Source organism: Petromyzon marinus, chromosome 55 (assembly GCF_048934315.1).
Source record: "Petromyzon marinus isolate PM22_M1 ecotype Great Lakes invasive population chromosome 55, UKy_Petmar_22M1.pri1.0, whole genome shotgun sequence".
Classification (NCBI taxonomy): Eukaryota; Metazoa; Chordata; class Hyperoartia; order Petromyzontiformes; family Petromyzontidae; genus Petromyzon; species Petromyzon marinus.
Genome location: NC_133721.1, coordinates 5377283 through 5393236, shown reverse-complemented (window position 1 = coordinate 5393236; position 15954 = coordinate 5377283). Strand labels below are relative to the sequence as shown.

The 15954-nt window shown below is 50.3% G+C and overlaps 1 protein-coding gene across 2 annotated transcripts in view; it reads left to right on the top strand.

Moving 5' to 3' along the window:
• Positions 1-11951, top strand: part of WDR44 (WD repeat domain 44) — a 44882-nt gene extending 32931 nt beyond the window's left edge. For both annotated transcript variants that reach the window (XM_032974877.2, XM_032974876.2), the window contains exons 18-20: positions 2788-2915; positions 3250-3381; positions 3962-11951. In XM_032974877.2, the coding sequence (XP_032830768.2) occupies positions 2788-2915; positions 3250-3381; positions 3962-4071 (370 nt within the window). In that variant the 3' untranslated portion in view covers positions 4072-11951. The remainder of the gene's footprint in view (positions 1-2787; positions 2916-3249; positions 3382-3961) is intronic.
• The last annotated feature ends 4003 nt before the right edge of the window (positions 11952-15954 follow it).

The window sequence follows — 15954 nt, the reverse complement described above, 5'->3', positions numbered from 1 at the left end:
CAACCACTGCTGACTTCCCCATAACGTGGTATTTCGTTTTACCGACCCTGGAGGGATTATGGGCTGAGTTAACCCACCCCCCCCCCCCCCCCGCCCACAACCAGACCAGGATGTGAACTCGCAACCTTGTGATTGCGAGCCACCCGGCCAACCAGCGTGCTGGAGATGGGGTGGGTTACAGCCGGTGGAATATCAATCCAGAAGAGTGTTCTTTGCCTTTTTAGTCAGCGATGACTGTCCCAGGAGGGAGCAGGAAGGTGAGCCAGTGGTTTTGTACGACTGCGTGGCCTACGTACGGCCTGGTCGGCGTTTCTGCAATCGCACGTTGGGCTGTCTCTCAGCTTCTGCTTGTGGAGGTCGTGGCGAGTGGACGTTCCGTGCGATCTCCCTTGGGCAGTACACGGGGGGATAACGCAAAAAACCCAACCAGTCTGACCTGCACCAAACTTTCGGACCTCTGACAAGTTTAGGTTTGTCGTTGAAGGTCTGTAGACTTGGCGATGGTCACATTGAGACTGAAACTGTTCAAGAATAAAGAGATTTATTTCTTCCCCCAATGTCATCCCGATTTGTTCGACTGGCCGCGACGTCACAGAGTGATACAGCCCTTCGTGTAAGTGTGCGGCCCACAGAAGCGGATATCGCAGAACTGTTGGCGAGATCCCTTCGGGGTGACCTCTAAGAACCGGTCGGCTTGTTAAACGGTCTTATCACGCGAGCGCCGTCTGAAGGCCGGCGCTCTTGCGTTTCCCGAGCGCTCGCGCACATCAATGCTGATGTCTTTGAAGCGGCGCTTGAATCTGCCGGAGTATTGTAAATCGAATTTTTTTAAGATGCAATCCAAAAAAACCAGCAGGTCTTATCTTTTTAGCTACACACTTAAGCCGTGTGTCCCGGGCTGTCCGACACGAGTTGGAAGCCGAGGGGGAAAAAAAGTTGTTGTTTTTTACATGAACAAGCCCTGGGTTCCCCTAGGTGAACTCAGCCTTTAATAAGTATTTGATGTTTCGATTTAAAGCTTTCATGACTGCAAGGATTCATCTTCTTTGGTTCTTTCGGTAAAGTCACGTAGAATGAGAATAAAATAATAAAATAAAGAATTCCAACATTTCATTATTTTATTATTTTATTCTCATTCTACGTGACTTTACCGAAAGAACCAAGGAAGAAGTATTTGATGCTTCCCATGTAAACATGAATGCTGGGGAGATGCTCCAACGCGTTGGTGCACCATGCCGACTTGGCTTTGTCGAGTTGTTTGCCCCAACCTCTCTCCCGATCGTGGACTGCGTGGCGCCATCACGTTTGTGGTGCATCACCAATGGCCCGTGGAGACAGATATCGCAGAGCTGCTCCTGAGAAACCTCCAAGCGGCGGTCTCATCCACACATCGGGGCAGCACGCTGCCACACACCCCGCGAGAGAGACATGCTTTGTCACCAGTTGGTGATTTATTTTAATTGTTTAGAGCGTACATTTGGACAAATTCTGTGATTTTTTTTTATGTGATGGGGTTTTTTGTGAAGTTGTCGGTTCGGCTAAAGCTTAGTTTTAATCACGAGTGGCCAAAACCAGGATTTGAACCCAGGTCCTCAGCGCTGCCGGCTCACTGCTCTGTCCGACCTCCTGGTGACCTCACCGCTGACTAAGATGAAGTGTCCACCAACAATGCAATACTTTCCCCGGTGGTTCACAAGGGCTACTCAGGAGTTGAAGCGTCCAGGTGGCGTGGAGGTCACAGCGCTGAGCTAATACGCCTAAGAGCCTGGGTTCGAATCCAGGCAGCTGCCTGTGGTTAAACTTGGTTCTCAAGTGCAGCGAGTCAGTCTTCTCACCAGTGAATGCACTGAACTTGGCTAAATTCCACCTACAAACTAAGTTGCCTCTGTGGTAGTAGTTACATTGGAGAAACCAAACGACATGTCTCGGACCGCATTCGTGAACACAAAGCAGACCTAAAACACGGTAGGACCAACACCTCGGCCGTGGCAGATCACTGTTATAATTCAGTAGGCTCACATGACATTGACTTCTCTTTGCAAGCCATCTGGCTACCATGAGAGATTCGTTCATGAGGCTATCCACATATACAAACACAGAGACAATTTCAACCGAGAAGATGGATTCTGGCTTAACAATCATTGGAAGGATTTGATAAACCATTTCAGGTCTTAATTGATTGTTCACGCTTACAGTGGCTTTCAGACCGCATTCATTATTTTCGTCTCCCCCCTCTTTTCCGAACATAGATGGACTCGTCCATCTGAACAAACTGCCAAATTGCTCTCCGTGGTGCTAACGTTAAAAAAAAACGCCACTTTTTTCAAATTTTCTTGCTGTGGTTTTCACACCTGATGATGATTGCTTGTGTTGCAGTCGAAACGTCGTGATAATTTTATTGTTTTATATTTGTATTATTTTATTGTTTCCCTTCTACGTGGTGACTTTACCGAAAGAACCAAGAATATAAATTCCACCTCTTGAGAATTCAACCATCGGTTAGGCTGTCACATGACAAGCAGTACGCTCGGTGAGAGAGTTGCTCCGCTTCTTCCGTGTGTACCAGAGGTCAATTGAAGAGGTCTCAGAGGTGCCTCTGCTATATCCACTTCCGCGCGCCATTCTCTAATAGAGATGATCTCACTGCCGTGCGAGAGATCTAAATGGATATTGCGTCTCATGACTTGCATGTCGAACAATTAGGATGCAATTGGAGACGATAATCATTAAGATGTCGCATGAGATGTGTTGTGTGTGTGTGCGCTTGCGTGCGTTCTTTTGTCTCAGTCACAACTTTCAGCACATGGTGTCTGGCTCCGAGGACCGCTACGTTTACCTGTGGAAGACCTACCATGACGTCAACCGCTTCTCCTCCGTCCGCAGGGACCGCAACGATTACTGGGAGGGCTTCAAGGGTAAGGATTGCAATCGGGGGCGGGGGGCGGGGAAAAGGGCAGCGATTTTGATCCACGGCTAATGGCCGTGGCGAGTGATCTCTGAACCAGTCCTGCGTGCGCGCACCCCCTTCACCACCCCGTATTGATGATCGTGGTGAGGTATAGTCAAATAACCCCCTCTGACCAATACGACCTTCATTTAGCGGTGGATTGACAAAGCGCCGTAGATGGCACACGTGCCGCACTTTCTGCTTTCGGCGCATAGAACACCTGCGTGTCCCCGAGCGTCCACGTTTTGTCTCTGCGTCCCCGTGTCTCCCCGTGCATTCACCCCCCCCCCCCGCCCCCGCAGCTCACAACGCAGTCGTGACGTCGGCGATCTTCTCGCCCCATCCTGCGCTCATCACCGGCTCGGACGGTCCGGCGGTCGAGGAGGTAGTGCCCAGCGAGGGCGGCGAGGGAGCCACGGAGAGCGGCACGGCCGGTACGCGCCACGCTCGCAGCCCACCGGCGTCGCCCCTGTGCCACCGCCACTCGCTATCTCGCTCGCTCACTGTGCATGCCGCCACTCGTGATTTGTCTCATCCCGCACCGTGTTCAGCCGCCACGCTACAGGTCACGACAACTCGCCCACACACCCGCTGAGATACTCACGCACTCACCATCCACCCACCTACCCACCCACTCGTACTGAAACGCAAAAACCATGACTAGTTTGCCGAACACACCACCACTGTCATAACATCCACACTACTAACATTTATGTGGCCAGTATATCCACACTACCACAAGGGACGGGTTAGTCTACACCACTACACACGACACCACATTTTATTCAACCAGTCGGTATGCCTAACACCCCACCACCACGCACATAACCAAAATGTCCACCAAATTGTTACAGATCCTACGTTTCTCCCTTTGTTCCCACATGTATCTCCACGTGTGTACCTACGTGTGTCCCCGCGTGTGTCCCCACGTGCGTCCCCTCGTGTCTCCGTTTTTCCCGGTGGCTCCCCATGCATCCTCACGCGGTGCTGAAAGTTGCCCGTTGCCCCCTCCAGGTTCTGCCCGGTCAGAGGAGCACGGCGAGGTGTTGGTGACGGCAGATTTCACCGGCGCTATTAAGGTCTTTCACAACCGCACGCGCCGCACAGAACCGGCCGTGCCATGAGCATCACCAGCACGGCTGCCCTCCTTTCTCTCTGTCTCTCTGTCCGTGTCTCTGTCCGTGTCTCTGTCCATCTCTCTGTCCATCTCTCTGTCCATCTCTCTCACTTGGCGACAGCCACAACCTTGGCCCTCTATCTTCCAACAGCCACGCTAGGGTTGCAATCTCTTAAAGGTACATGCCATGGTTATGAAGAATATCTCACAATAGCAGAGAGAGGGGAGAATTTAATGTAAATGCATTGCCTTGGGTGGTGAATTATTATTATTACGCAGCTGACAAAATCCGGGATTTTTTACGCCCTGCTAAGACTGACAGATTTTGTCCGGGACGCAGCTTGCCGCCTGCACGACAAGAGCACTATTCTGGGAAAACTGGGGACAGGGGACAACCGCTAGCTCGCTCGGCCACAGCATGCGCTCCGCGATGTTGTGATCCTGCCGAGTGCCGTGGTGGTCAGAGCGCAGGGTGGCTCACAGCCCCCTGAGCGAGTCTTGCCGAACTTAAAGGGATTATTCATCATCATCGTTGCTTTCAAAATCCCCGCGGAGAAAGGGGGAGGTGGGGCATGCATCGCTGTTGATTCTCGAGGTAGAAGGGTGAATTGTTGATTAACGAATTGGTTTTTGAAAACTGAAGTAGAGATGATGTCAGATACTTGGCACAAGTATGCTTCTGGGCACTACAGAGGCAGAAAATTCCAGCCTCAGAATTTATTTATGCTTATCTTGATTTCAGTTGCGGTAGATAGGTGTGCCGCTCGTGGTTGGGGAAGTGGCTAGGAGATGTTAACTACCTCGCCTGGTATGCAGGAGGTCGTGGGTGCGATCCTGACCCTGACGCCTGCTGTATAATTGGAGTTTGCATGTTTCTCTTCCCGTGGTCGTGTTGATTTTTCTCCGGGTCCTCCAGTTTTTCACTCCACATTTATAAACATGCATTTCGAGTATTTGGCTGCTATAAATTTGCATATGATAAGCCACTTCATTGAGCTATCATTTGTGGCTAGGTCACTTGCTCAGTGAGCCTTACCTGGTCAAATAAAAATAGTTTATTGTTTAATTTAAATGTGAACTCGTTGCATTACAACGCACGTACGAATTAAAAAAAACACAGATTCTTACGCACGCCATTGGATGTGTGTATTGTTCGCTGAACCGATGCATCCACTCGTCTCCCTCCCACCTCCCCCATCGCCTGTCGGGCTGCATTAAAGTGTCAATGCTCGGAGACGGGGCATCCATTGACGGTTGCGCATCCACCAGCCACTGCTTCGCTATCTGGCACAGCGTGCACGGACCAGGATTTAAATTGACGCTTCCCGATGTCCGTGTAATGCTCCTCCTCCTCCTCTGCCGCATGCGGGCGTCAAAATTGGGCCAAGTCGCGGAATCCGACAGCGGCTCCTCATACGACGCACAGCGAAACTGCCCGTCGGTCCGTTGCGAGTTTTACGCAGCGGTCGCTGAGTATACTTTAGACCGCCGTGACCATCTCCCGATCATGGCGTGTGGTTCTATTACCCTGCTAAATGCTGCCGATGATGATGTTGCTGCTGAATAATCCCTTCGTATGCGTGTGTGCTTAAGTGTGTTGTGTCTTCGTGTTAAAAAAAATTACCCAAAGTTTAGATGCACATTTGCAACTGCAAAATCGCCAAGAGCATAATTTCTGGAGTGCCCTCGGAACAGAAAATTGAAATTCCCTGGCTGCACACAAAAGGCATAGGGCGCACAATGGATTATGTTTGGTATCGGGCGCCCATTTGTGCTCGCAACATTTCTTGCGGGCCAGGATGGTGGCCCATACATTGCCAAAAGTTGTGGTTTGGCTGAGCGAGTCAACCTCACGGTATCGTTGGCTGCGGGGATCTACAAACCCGTGTGGAGCTTTTTTATGCCTTTTGCGTGCATCACAAAGTTTCGCCGCGTTTTATGAGCGGTTACACCGTATTGAGTATTACGCGGCGCGTGGTCCCGCTACTCGCGATGCCCGGACGTGCGACGTCTTTGCTTGCGGACTCGAAAGCAAACTGCAGAGAGCTGTGGTGCCAATGAGTTACTTCCCCTTTCATGTGGATGGATTGGGTGCGAGCGCGCGCGTGCTCCTTTTACCGCCCTCGTCTATAAAAATCCGTCTGTATAAAAGACAAAAAAAAGCCTCAAACATGTTTAGCCTACAACGCGTTTAAAACGAAAGGGAGGTGACGTAACGATATGTGCGGGTGTTCACGTGCGGGCACCCGCGCGCGGGTCTTAACGTGCGAGGGGAAATTGACGTGGCTCGACGTGACCGGAGCATTTTAATCCTGGGACGATTCGCAATCGTGCTTTGCAAGCGAAGTGCGGGAAGGCAAGCCGCCACCATCTGTTTTGGGTGAATCTGGGAGCAGTTATTTAAAAATTTCTTCCCTTATCTGGAAATTTGGCTGCTTTTTGGAGGCACTTTGCGATCAGCGATTCTCCGATCGATGGAAAGGTACACTTTGTTGCAGATGATTTTTGTCGGAGAGTGTGATATGATTTTGACTTGGGCTAGCAGCTAGTCGTTTTTCTGCAAGCGCGTCTGAGGTTTTCATTCCATCATCCCTCACCTCGCGGTGCAATCCGCGCGTGCGTTCACTGCATCACGTTACAGTAATCGGTCTGCCCAATTACTGGCCTGAAATCCCGTATGATCACTGTTTTCAGCGGGTTATCGGATTACTTTTCTTAGCACGTACCTGCTGAATGCTTTGTACAAATAACTTTCATTTTGTTAATTTATATTTTAATGATCTCAATAACTTTGGTAAAGGAGGGGGAAGTGTTGGTGACAGCAGCTGGCGTTGATGCGTGGGCAAAAGCAGCAAATTCACGCAGATCACAGTACACTCCCCGAATAAAGTAATCGTAAAAGCAGTTGGATTACATTCCTTTGGAAACGCCAGATGCAGACCCGGATTACGTTAGGTGGCTGGGAGATGGGAGTACAGGAAGTGGGTTACTGACCTATCTGTGTTGGTAAATTTTTATTTTCTAACATCTCGTATGTACCTGAGAATTCTCCGGGTATTCTGGTTTTTCCCACTGCATGAGGAATTGGTCAAATATCTAATTTTCAAGACTGGTGATACTGGAGTCTGGAAAGTCCTGGAGGCTGTGCTGGGTAAATTAATGACCGCTTAATTCTCCCGTTTTCTCATCGTTAAACACCTACTCGTTACTTTTGAAATGCTTTCGTTCAACGCGTGCCGCCTTCAAACACGCAATCTCAACAAACCTTCTAAGTTGTGAATATTTTTCTCTGCGTTTGTATTAAACGTGTCTTTATTTTATTTTGGTATTGCTTTTCTGAGATAATAATTGCCGTTTCCCGTGTCGTATGAAATCTGCTGTGTCCCCTACTCAGAATTGTGTGCTTTTACCAGACTTTTGCGCGTCCTTTACCTTGTGCCCGGGGCTGTGTGATACGTGGGCGTAACGTGCGCCGAATGGCAACAGCAGAGCAACGTGTGATTTTGTTCGAAAGGCATCAGCCTCGCAACATTTGACGTCTTGTATTATTGTACAATGTTTTTCTCGCCGACCGCGATATTTTACCCGCTTTGCCATCGCCGACTTAGAGAAACACGGGGTTGGCCGTCGCTTCCTTCCTTCTGCCTGGTCTCCCACAGCTTGCTGCATGGCCAACACCCGACTGCCACGGTCTAGTCTCCCACCGAACAACGGAGCCGAGCCCTTTACAATAATATCCGTCGCATCCATAGCCAAGATACCATTGCCCATTACACAAGAGGGCATCGTTACAGACGTTGAGTGGGATCCTACCGGTCTCTTTCCCATTCAAACCTAATACATTTGCCGTTTATAGAAAACGTAACTATAAAATCAAGATGCCGCCGCCTCTGTCCGATACTATTTGAACATTTGGCATGGGGGAAGTGGCCTGGTGTCTCAGGCCTTTTCATTATGTGGCTCTGTCGGAGGTGCCGAGTTGGCAGCTCTGAGATCCTGGGTTCGAAGTCATCTCGCAATGACGACACGGGGTTCTCTCTCTGGCACGCGTCCGTGTTACTCAGCTCACTCAACGGTGACTGCTTTACCCGATCCAACATTCCAGTTCCGAGGTGCATGCATCGCTCCCGTTGCAACGCCGCGATCAACGTTCTTCAGAAACCTAATGAGCTGTGGCCAACGGGATGGGGCTTTGCCGGATAAATGAATAGCGTAGTTTAGTTTAGTACATAATTCGCTGCAGGGGTGGAGTGGTGGCCCAGTGGTGAGCGCACACCGTGCTATGAACCCGACAAGCAGAGTTCGATTTCCAGCCACGGCTGACATCCGTGGCGAGTGATATCAGAACCGGTCCTGCCCACCCCAACCAACCCGCACGACTAACCAGTGTGGTGAAGTATTGTTAAATAAAATTTGAAATAAAAATCCTGTGACTGACATGGTGTGGTGGTGGGGGAGGTCTTAATCCATTGGTGGATTGAGAATGGCTGGAATCTATTTATTAGTCTTCTCTTCCACGTGGCCGATAAGGCGGAGGCATCGCGTAAGACTGGCGAGGCCTGCACTAGGCCGCCACTGCCGGCGGGGCGGAGCTGCGGCGCTGTGTCCATCGGCCAGGGCCCCATGCCGCGGGGGACCAGGCTCTGGGCCGCGTGTGGCCGTCGCTGCGACGGCCTCCCCTGAGCGTTATTGCGGTGGAGGCCGCCGCCTTGTCCCAGAACCTTCGTGGCGACGCTGCAGCGTCGTTTTAAACGTAAAAAAATATATAATAATAACAAAAAAATGTGTGTTACCTAAAAAAAACATCGAATTCGATTTTTTTTTTCCCCTGCCTCCCGCCGATGATTAAAAAAGACGCGGGTGGCTGCTTTAAAGTGGGAGCAGCTATAGGGTTATCCACTTGTGAAGGCAAAGGTCCGCAGCCCTGCAGTGACTCACGCCGCCGCTGGCGGAAGAGCCTCCGCTGGAGCGGGGAGTGCCAGGGAGCGAGTCCCTGCTCGAGCGTGTTTTTGGCCTCCTCTTCCACGCTGGTTATACGTCTCGGAGAGCGGAGGGAGTACCACCAACACTTAACGTCTGGGATAGATTACATTCACTTGCGAGTCCTTAAGAGGGAACCTACTCGTGCACACATAAAAACTACAAAAAACCCCTTAACCAATCTTCGCGAAACCTAACGGGATCCAGATTCGTAACGTTATGTCCGTGTGTCGGTGCGATTACATCTGCATGCACTTCTATCTGCACGCAGTCGATGACAACCTCCTAACGGCAGGATCGGGCTCCCTTTAAAGACTGGCTTTGCCGGCTTGTTCTAATTCTCGCCACAAAGGAGAAAGATAATGGATTTGGCCCCTAAGTTCATTGTGAAACTGTCTTGATAAGGCCGGCACGGGAGTACTTTCTCTGTGCGTGCCCTAAATGGGTTTCCTAATGCATTCTGAGCTGCATTTAGCCGGTGACACGGCAACAATTTACCCCATTGAAATGTAAAAGTCATCGATGATTGTATTTTTTTGGAAATGACGCTCGCTGCCAAACTCGTACACACACACGGGCAATGCTTGCACACGCGTACATACAGACCACATGTATATGTACACACACACATGCACACACGGCTCTTTTTGTCAATCCGCTGCTAGATGAGGCCTCCCCGCGCCATGCGGGGTCGTGGTTGGTGCAGGTTGGTGAAGTGGGGGGGGAGCATAGACGTGGTAGAGTACAAGATGGAGTGTTGAGGTCGGAAGCACGCCCGGCTGCCTCTTTCTGCTCAGTGCTGATGTTTGTTTGTTCATGAGAGGACCGGGACGGGTTCAGACAATCTCCACTCAAGCAGCTGTGGCTGGGAATCAAACTGAGGTCGCAGGGTTTGGTCTGTGCGCGAACCGCTGCGCCACCGCTCTTCCCACGCAAACAGATGAATAAACACGTACCACACACATATGCTCCATACAAAGATAAAGCTAAAGCCCCCCCCCTTCCCTATATAGACTTAACAGACCGTTGAGGCAAGTGCTGTTAGCGAGCTTCTACTAAGGCCGGCATGGCACATGAGGGGGTTGGTGGTCGGCACGGCACCCAGCCGCCTTTGTCTCCCTCGTGGCGATGTTTACACCTCACCAGGTACTCATTTGTGGTTGAGTCGACATAGGGGAGGCCCAGGACCGGTTCAGATAACCGTCACCGTGTTGGCCGTGAGCGGAAATCGAACGCAGGTCGACGGGTTTTTGTAGCACAGCTCGCTAACCGCTACTCCACTCCCGCTGCACACGTACGCTCATGGGTAGACGTGTACACACACATACGCACATGTGCAGTCAAGCACAATACACATACACTGCGAGTTTGAATAGAAAATTGTATGTAAAGGGAAGAAAAATTGTGATGCGATGGAAAATAAATGTGTGTGCAGATTTTGGCGAGAGATGATTGTCCACAATGCACGTGGCATTCAATTTAAAAATCGCACCGACCCATCGTAAATTGTGACATTCAGTTTCATTATCGTGCCCGTAATAGCACAACCGGTATTTCACCATTATTTATTCGCGCTTGCAGATACAGCAGTTGCTGCTGGCATTTTAAATGCATGGCCTAAGTTTCGCAAGGAATTGAACCTGCAACTTTTATTACAATAGAAAATTATAGCTGACCCCAGGTCTGTGTTGCTATCAGAGAGACACAACTCTTGTCACCCTGCACATAAATAAGGGATTAATCAATGCGATCCGCCGACTTCAATTTAACCCGATTATCTGAGTGGGGGGGTCCCCTGCTGAATGGCGCTGAGATTTTGAGGTGTGGAGCCAAATATGCCTGGGCGCAGGACCCTCCGGCTCGAGCAGAGGCTCGCGAATGTTGTTAATCAATTATTTGGTGAATGCTGTTTTAGGGGGTTTTCCATGTTCGAGACAGGTCTAATGTCATGCCTGTGCTCAAATCTTTGCAGCCTTATGTTGAGATTTATATATACATGTATAAAAAAAAACATTGACTTAATTTTTCACCAAACGGTGTCCCGGTTGTGCTGTTGACGAGACAACGAGCGAAGGTTTTTCAAAGAATAACTCCCACGTAGCCCAGTGACCCTGGCGAGATCAATCTTACAATGGCTCGTAAACCGGACTTTCCTCCGACGTGCGTTCTGCGCTGTTCTTCCAAGTCCCGTCGCGTAGCTGTGCTTTATTCGTCGGAGTGCATTCAAATTTGTGTTATTTATGCAGTCATCGGTGACGGAGCCGAGACGTGAAAACTCCGCGCGCGCAGAAGAGCCCTGTCTAATCGCGCGGCGGGCGTTTTGTGTTAAGGCGCATCGCCGGCAACGTGTTCGGCGACGCGCTAGTCATTCCACGTTTTTATTTAACGTTGCCGAATTCTGTTACAGGCAAAAGTATGTTTCGCACCGTTGGTTGCAACGTGCGTCGGCTTTTGTACGGCGGCTGAGATTCGCATAGTGTGAGCCATTCCTTTCTGCTGCCCAAGCTTAAACCGTTGTAAATACGGAGAGTTCTACGCAACCTCTGTTGGGAGTGATGCCGGGACTAAAATACTTGGAATCAACTGTGTTTTTTTTTGTTTAACTAAACGACTTTATTGTGTTTGTGTGTCCGCCCTTTGTGTCGCTTAACTCGAAAAGGTTTCTCGTTGGTCATCTGTAAACACACTGGCGGTGATGGTGTTGAAAGCAATGACAAAGTAATCGAACTCTACTTCGCATATATATGTCTCTCCACATCAACAAGCAAAAGTGTTTCTTTTTTCAAATTGGGATCCCATAGCATCAAGAGAGGAGCCATGCCTATCAGATTGGCAGTTCACTAATATTGACTCGAGCAGGCCTGACCTCTGACGAGACGCTGAGTGTCAAAACTGGCCAAGGGTTTGCCCGTCTTGAAACAATGCCGCTTTGAAGGCGTGCACTCCCAGAAGGCCGATAGCATGTGTAAGGGATACTTTTATATTTTTTTGGTACGTGGAGAGACGGATCATCCGCTTTTCTTATTTTGAAAGCGATGAGTGGCCGTGAACGAAGCTGATTTTTTTCTGTACGGTCTCTGTGAAGCAAAATGACATTGGTCCATCATTGCCATCGTCGTACCAAGGCGAGGGCTACTCGGCCTGCCCGCATCGCTCGTTGCACCATCGCCACTTGCGAATCACTCTCCCCGAAAGTGATTTGTGAATTGGAAGCATGTGGGAAGTGCTGGGAGCCAGGCATGCTGGACGTGGGGGTTTCTCCAGATTGTTCAGATTTTTCTGCATTTTTCAGTTGACTCGCAAACGGGGTGTTTTCAACCCGTTGTGAAAAATGCGTTTTAGCGTCAAATTTGGCGAAGTGTGTTGCATTTTTGCGCTGCGCTTCCGCTGGGTGCTGAAGCACCCTTCTTGTGATGTCGTGAAGCGGACTTTTCCATCGGCCCTTGTGTGAGCACCGCCTTAATCTATACCCTTTGCCAATCCACTGCTGGATGATGAAGCTTCCCCCCCACCCCCCCACCCATACTGTTTCAGTCCTGAGACTTTGTTTCACCACACCACCCAAGGGCAGTTTTGTTTAGCGCGGTGGTTGGCGCGGTGGTTGGCGCAGTGGTTAGCGTGTGCACCGCCGCTCTGCACCCCACGGCATCGTTTCCACTCCCGGTCACAGCTCACATTCATGGTGAGTGATATCTGAACCGGTCCTGGCTCCCCCCCCCCCCTTCCCGTCCACCTTCACCAAACTGCACTACTGACCTGCCTGGTGACGTATGGTCCAACAACCATGACCGACATAGCGTGGGGCAGGCCGCCTTCCAGAAGTAAATTTTGTATTATTATTTTCAATTGATGCCATCCTGCCGCAAAACCAGTTTACATTTCCACGTGAATTCTCCTGTCGTTAATGCTTGCTTGGCGTTTGAAGCGACCAACTCATGGCCGACTTGGCATTGAGATTCGCAGTGGAATCGGCATTTGGGAAGTTTGCCTACGAGCTGGAAAACCTGGTCGATTTAAGATCGCGCTAATTATGAATTGCACCCAGGTACAAGACGTTCATAGGTGTGGGGGTTGGTGGATCACGGAAAGGTAGTCATTGTCCTGCAAAGTTCCCAAGCCACTGGGCTGCGGGATGGCCAGGATGTGGCAGCGCAGCAAGTGGGTGCTTGACTCGTATATGCACTCCTTTCATTGATATCTCCTCGTATGATCCAGGTTCTTCCCACTTGCAAAGCACTCGACAACAACAAAAACAACGGAATTTACCAAAATAACCAATGCAGGACTCTCTTGAAAATAGTTCTGGATTCGGTGAGGCTCCCATGCTTGAAGGACAATTTTATTAACAATTGACAGTGCACGTAAAAAAAATACTTTACAAATTATTTGAATACGCATCTATATATATAAACATATAGATTCGTCAGCACAAGAATATTGGTATGTACCCTTCAACATATGAGCTGTCACTGTTGCACATTCGGTTATGGAATTTCGATGTCAACTCTAGCTGGTTGGGGCAAAGTTGTGTATGAGAGTGTGGTTTGGCACTGAATTCACCATCGTCACCGTTGTGTTTCATTCATCCTGGCATTTTCCTTCGATAATTCGCGATCGTCACGTTTTTTTTGTTCGTTAGGTCATTATCGTCTCATCAAACTTTAATCGCATGTCATCACGGGCAAAGTATCGTCACGTTTCATCTCATCTTCAGCCACGGTCCATCCAACTGCTGGATGAAGGCCTCTGCAAACCAACGCGTATCACTTAATTGTTGAATTCGTATTTATAGCCATGTTTATTGTCGTCGTGTTTATTGAAATCATGTTGCTATTGTTATTTATCCCTGTTATCACCACAGTAAATCACTTTTTTTGCCCTAAATCACAACTACAGTGATCTCATGATCTTCGTTACATGGTTGCAATCACGTCATCATGAAACATCATCGGCATCGGTCGCCACAATCACCATTGTCACCACCCTTAGAACGGCAGCTCAGTTGGAGTTGCTGCCGCCCATTTGAGCGCATGGGACGCGTTGCTCATGGGTGGCGGTGCTTGTGTGTAAACGTTCAGCCCTTCAGTCGGTCTACTGCTGCATGAGGGGCAATCCCTATTCCGGGCAGCTCGCCCGTACGGGTTTTCTGACCGTACTTCACGGCGCTGCTCGGTGCGGGTTTGCCGTTGATGGCGGAGGGGTGTGGGGGGAGCGTCGACGTTTGGAGTCACAGCTCGGTGATTAACAGCCCGGTTTTTTCTGCACCAGCACCCTGCTGGCAACGGAGCGTCGCGGCCGCCCGTAGCCACCTGTGGTGGCCGCGCCGTGGGGGCAGTCCAGCCCAGCGCTGGTCCGGGCTTCTTCCCACTTGCTTAGGCTCCCGAGATCTGAAGAGGCGGTGGGGGCGGGGGGCGCATTCCGGCCGATCGGGCCACAGAGTGTTCGTGAATGTTGTGTATATATTCTGTAAATGATTGCCGATAGGCACCTTAAGAAGAGCGTTTCGTGGTTATTTTGCGTAAAGCAAACGACGCGCATGGGTGCGTGCTTGCACGTTCTTGCCAGAGTGAGCGAGTTGAGTGCACGGCGACCCCCGGTCGCTTGGCAGTATGCGTTGGTATGAGCACTTTGGCTGTGGTGGTGGTGATGGTGGTGGTGAGGTGACGAGACGCGGCAGTGTGCGAGCGTGTGCATTGGATTTGGTTTCATTTGATTTTCGAAAAATGTTCAGCGGAATTGTCGCCCGGTGGCGCCGCTGCTGCCCAAATCGTCGCCCAGCGGGCGGTGTGGCTGTCGAGAGTGCAGGCGGTGCAACTGCGTCCGGCGCCCTACTGGCTGGAGGGGGTGCTGACGCCGGGCTACCAAAAGGACGGGGAACCGACCCCCACTTAATTTCCTGTACCATGGCCGATACCGACTGCGCCGCCACCGATGGCTGAGTTTGGGGTTATTGTGTTACATCAATGCGATTCGGTACTAAAGCTTCGTTCATATGGGGGGGGAGGGGGGGTTTCTTTCTGCTTAACATGTTCTGATGGGTGGCGACTCTGCGTGCAACTGATGTTCAGTGTCTCCTTGTGGTATTTGTTTATTAAACGAGGGGAAAAAAAAACCCGACTGGTTTGAATATTTCCTCCGGTATCAACAGAAGGCTGTGGCTTGTTTAAAAAAATGCCTATATACACTGATTCCCCCCCCTCCCCCCAATTTCATCTCAAGTGTGCTATCAGCATCCTGCCGCGAGAATAAGAATCCATATTTGTAAGAGTGGTGGTGGGTGTGGCTCTTCGTGTTTCAAGAACGGCCCCACGGATGTGGGTATCACAGAGCTACCTTTGAGATCCCTGTAAATGACCTAACCCTAAGTCACGTGATTCGACAGACTCGGCGCCGGTCACCAATGACTGCAAAGATGACGAAGACCTCCCGTATAGCCTTAACAGACTTGGGGCAAGTGCTGTTAAAGAGCACCTATGAAGGCCGGCACGGCACACGAGGGGGTGGGTGGCCAGCACCACGCCCGGGCGCCTTTGTCTCCCCAGCGGCGATGTTTACACACCGCACCAGGTATTCATTTGAGGCTGAACCGACCTAAGGGAGGCCCAGGATCGGGTCCGATAAGTCACTGGTGTTGGCCTTGAGCGGGAATCGAACTCGTGTTGCCGTGTAAGTCGCGCCGTGCGTTAACCGCTACACGACCGCTCCCCAGGCTGGGGAGCGGTCACCGATGACTGCACACACAAACAAAAAATTCCACCGCATTATATTTGGTTTCCTCACTTAAATTCGCTAATTTTCGTATCCGAAAATCTTTGGAGCCTCCCACCATTAAACTGCCATGTGACAAGCGTCACGCTCGGTGGCAGAGCGGGTGGGGAAGTAAAACTAAACTTTAAACTTTTTATTTTAC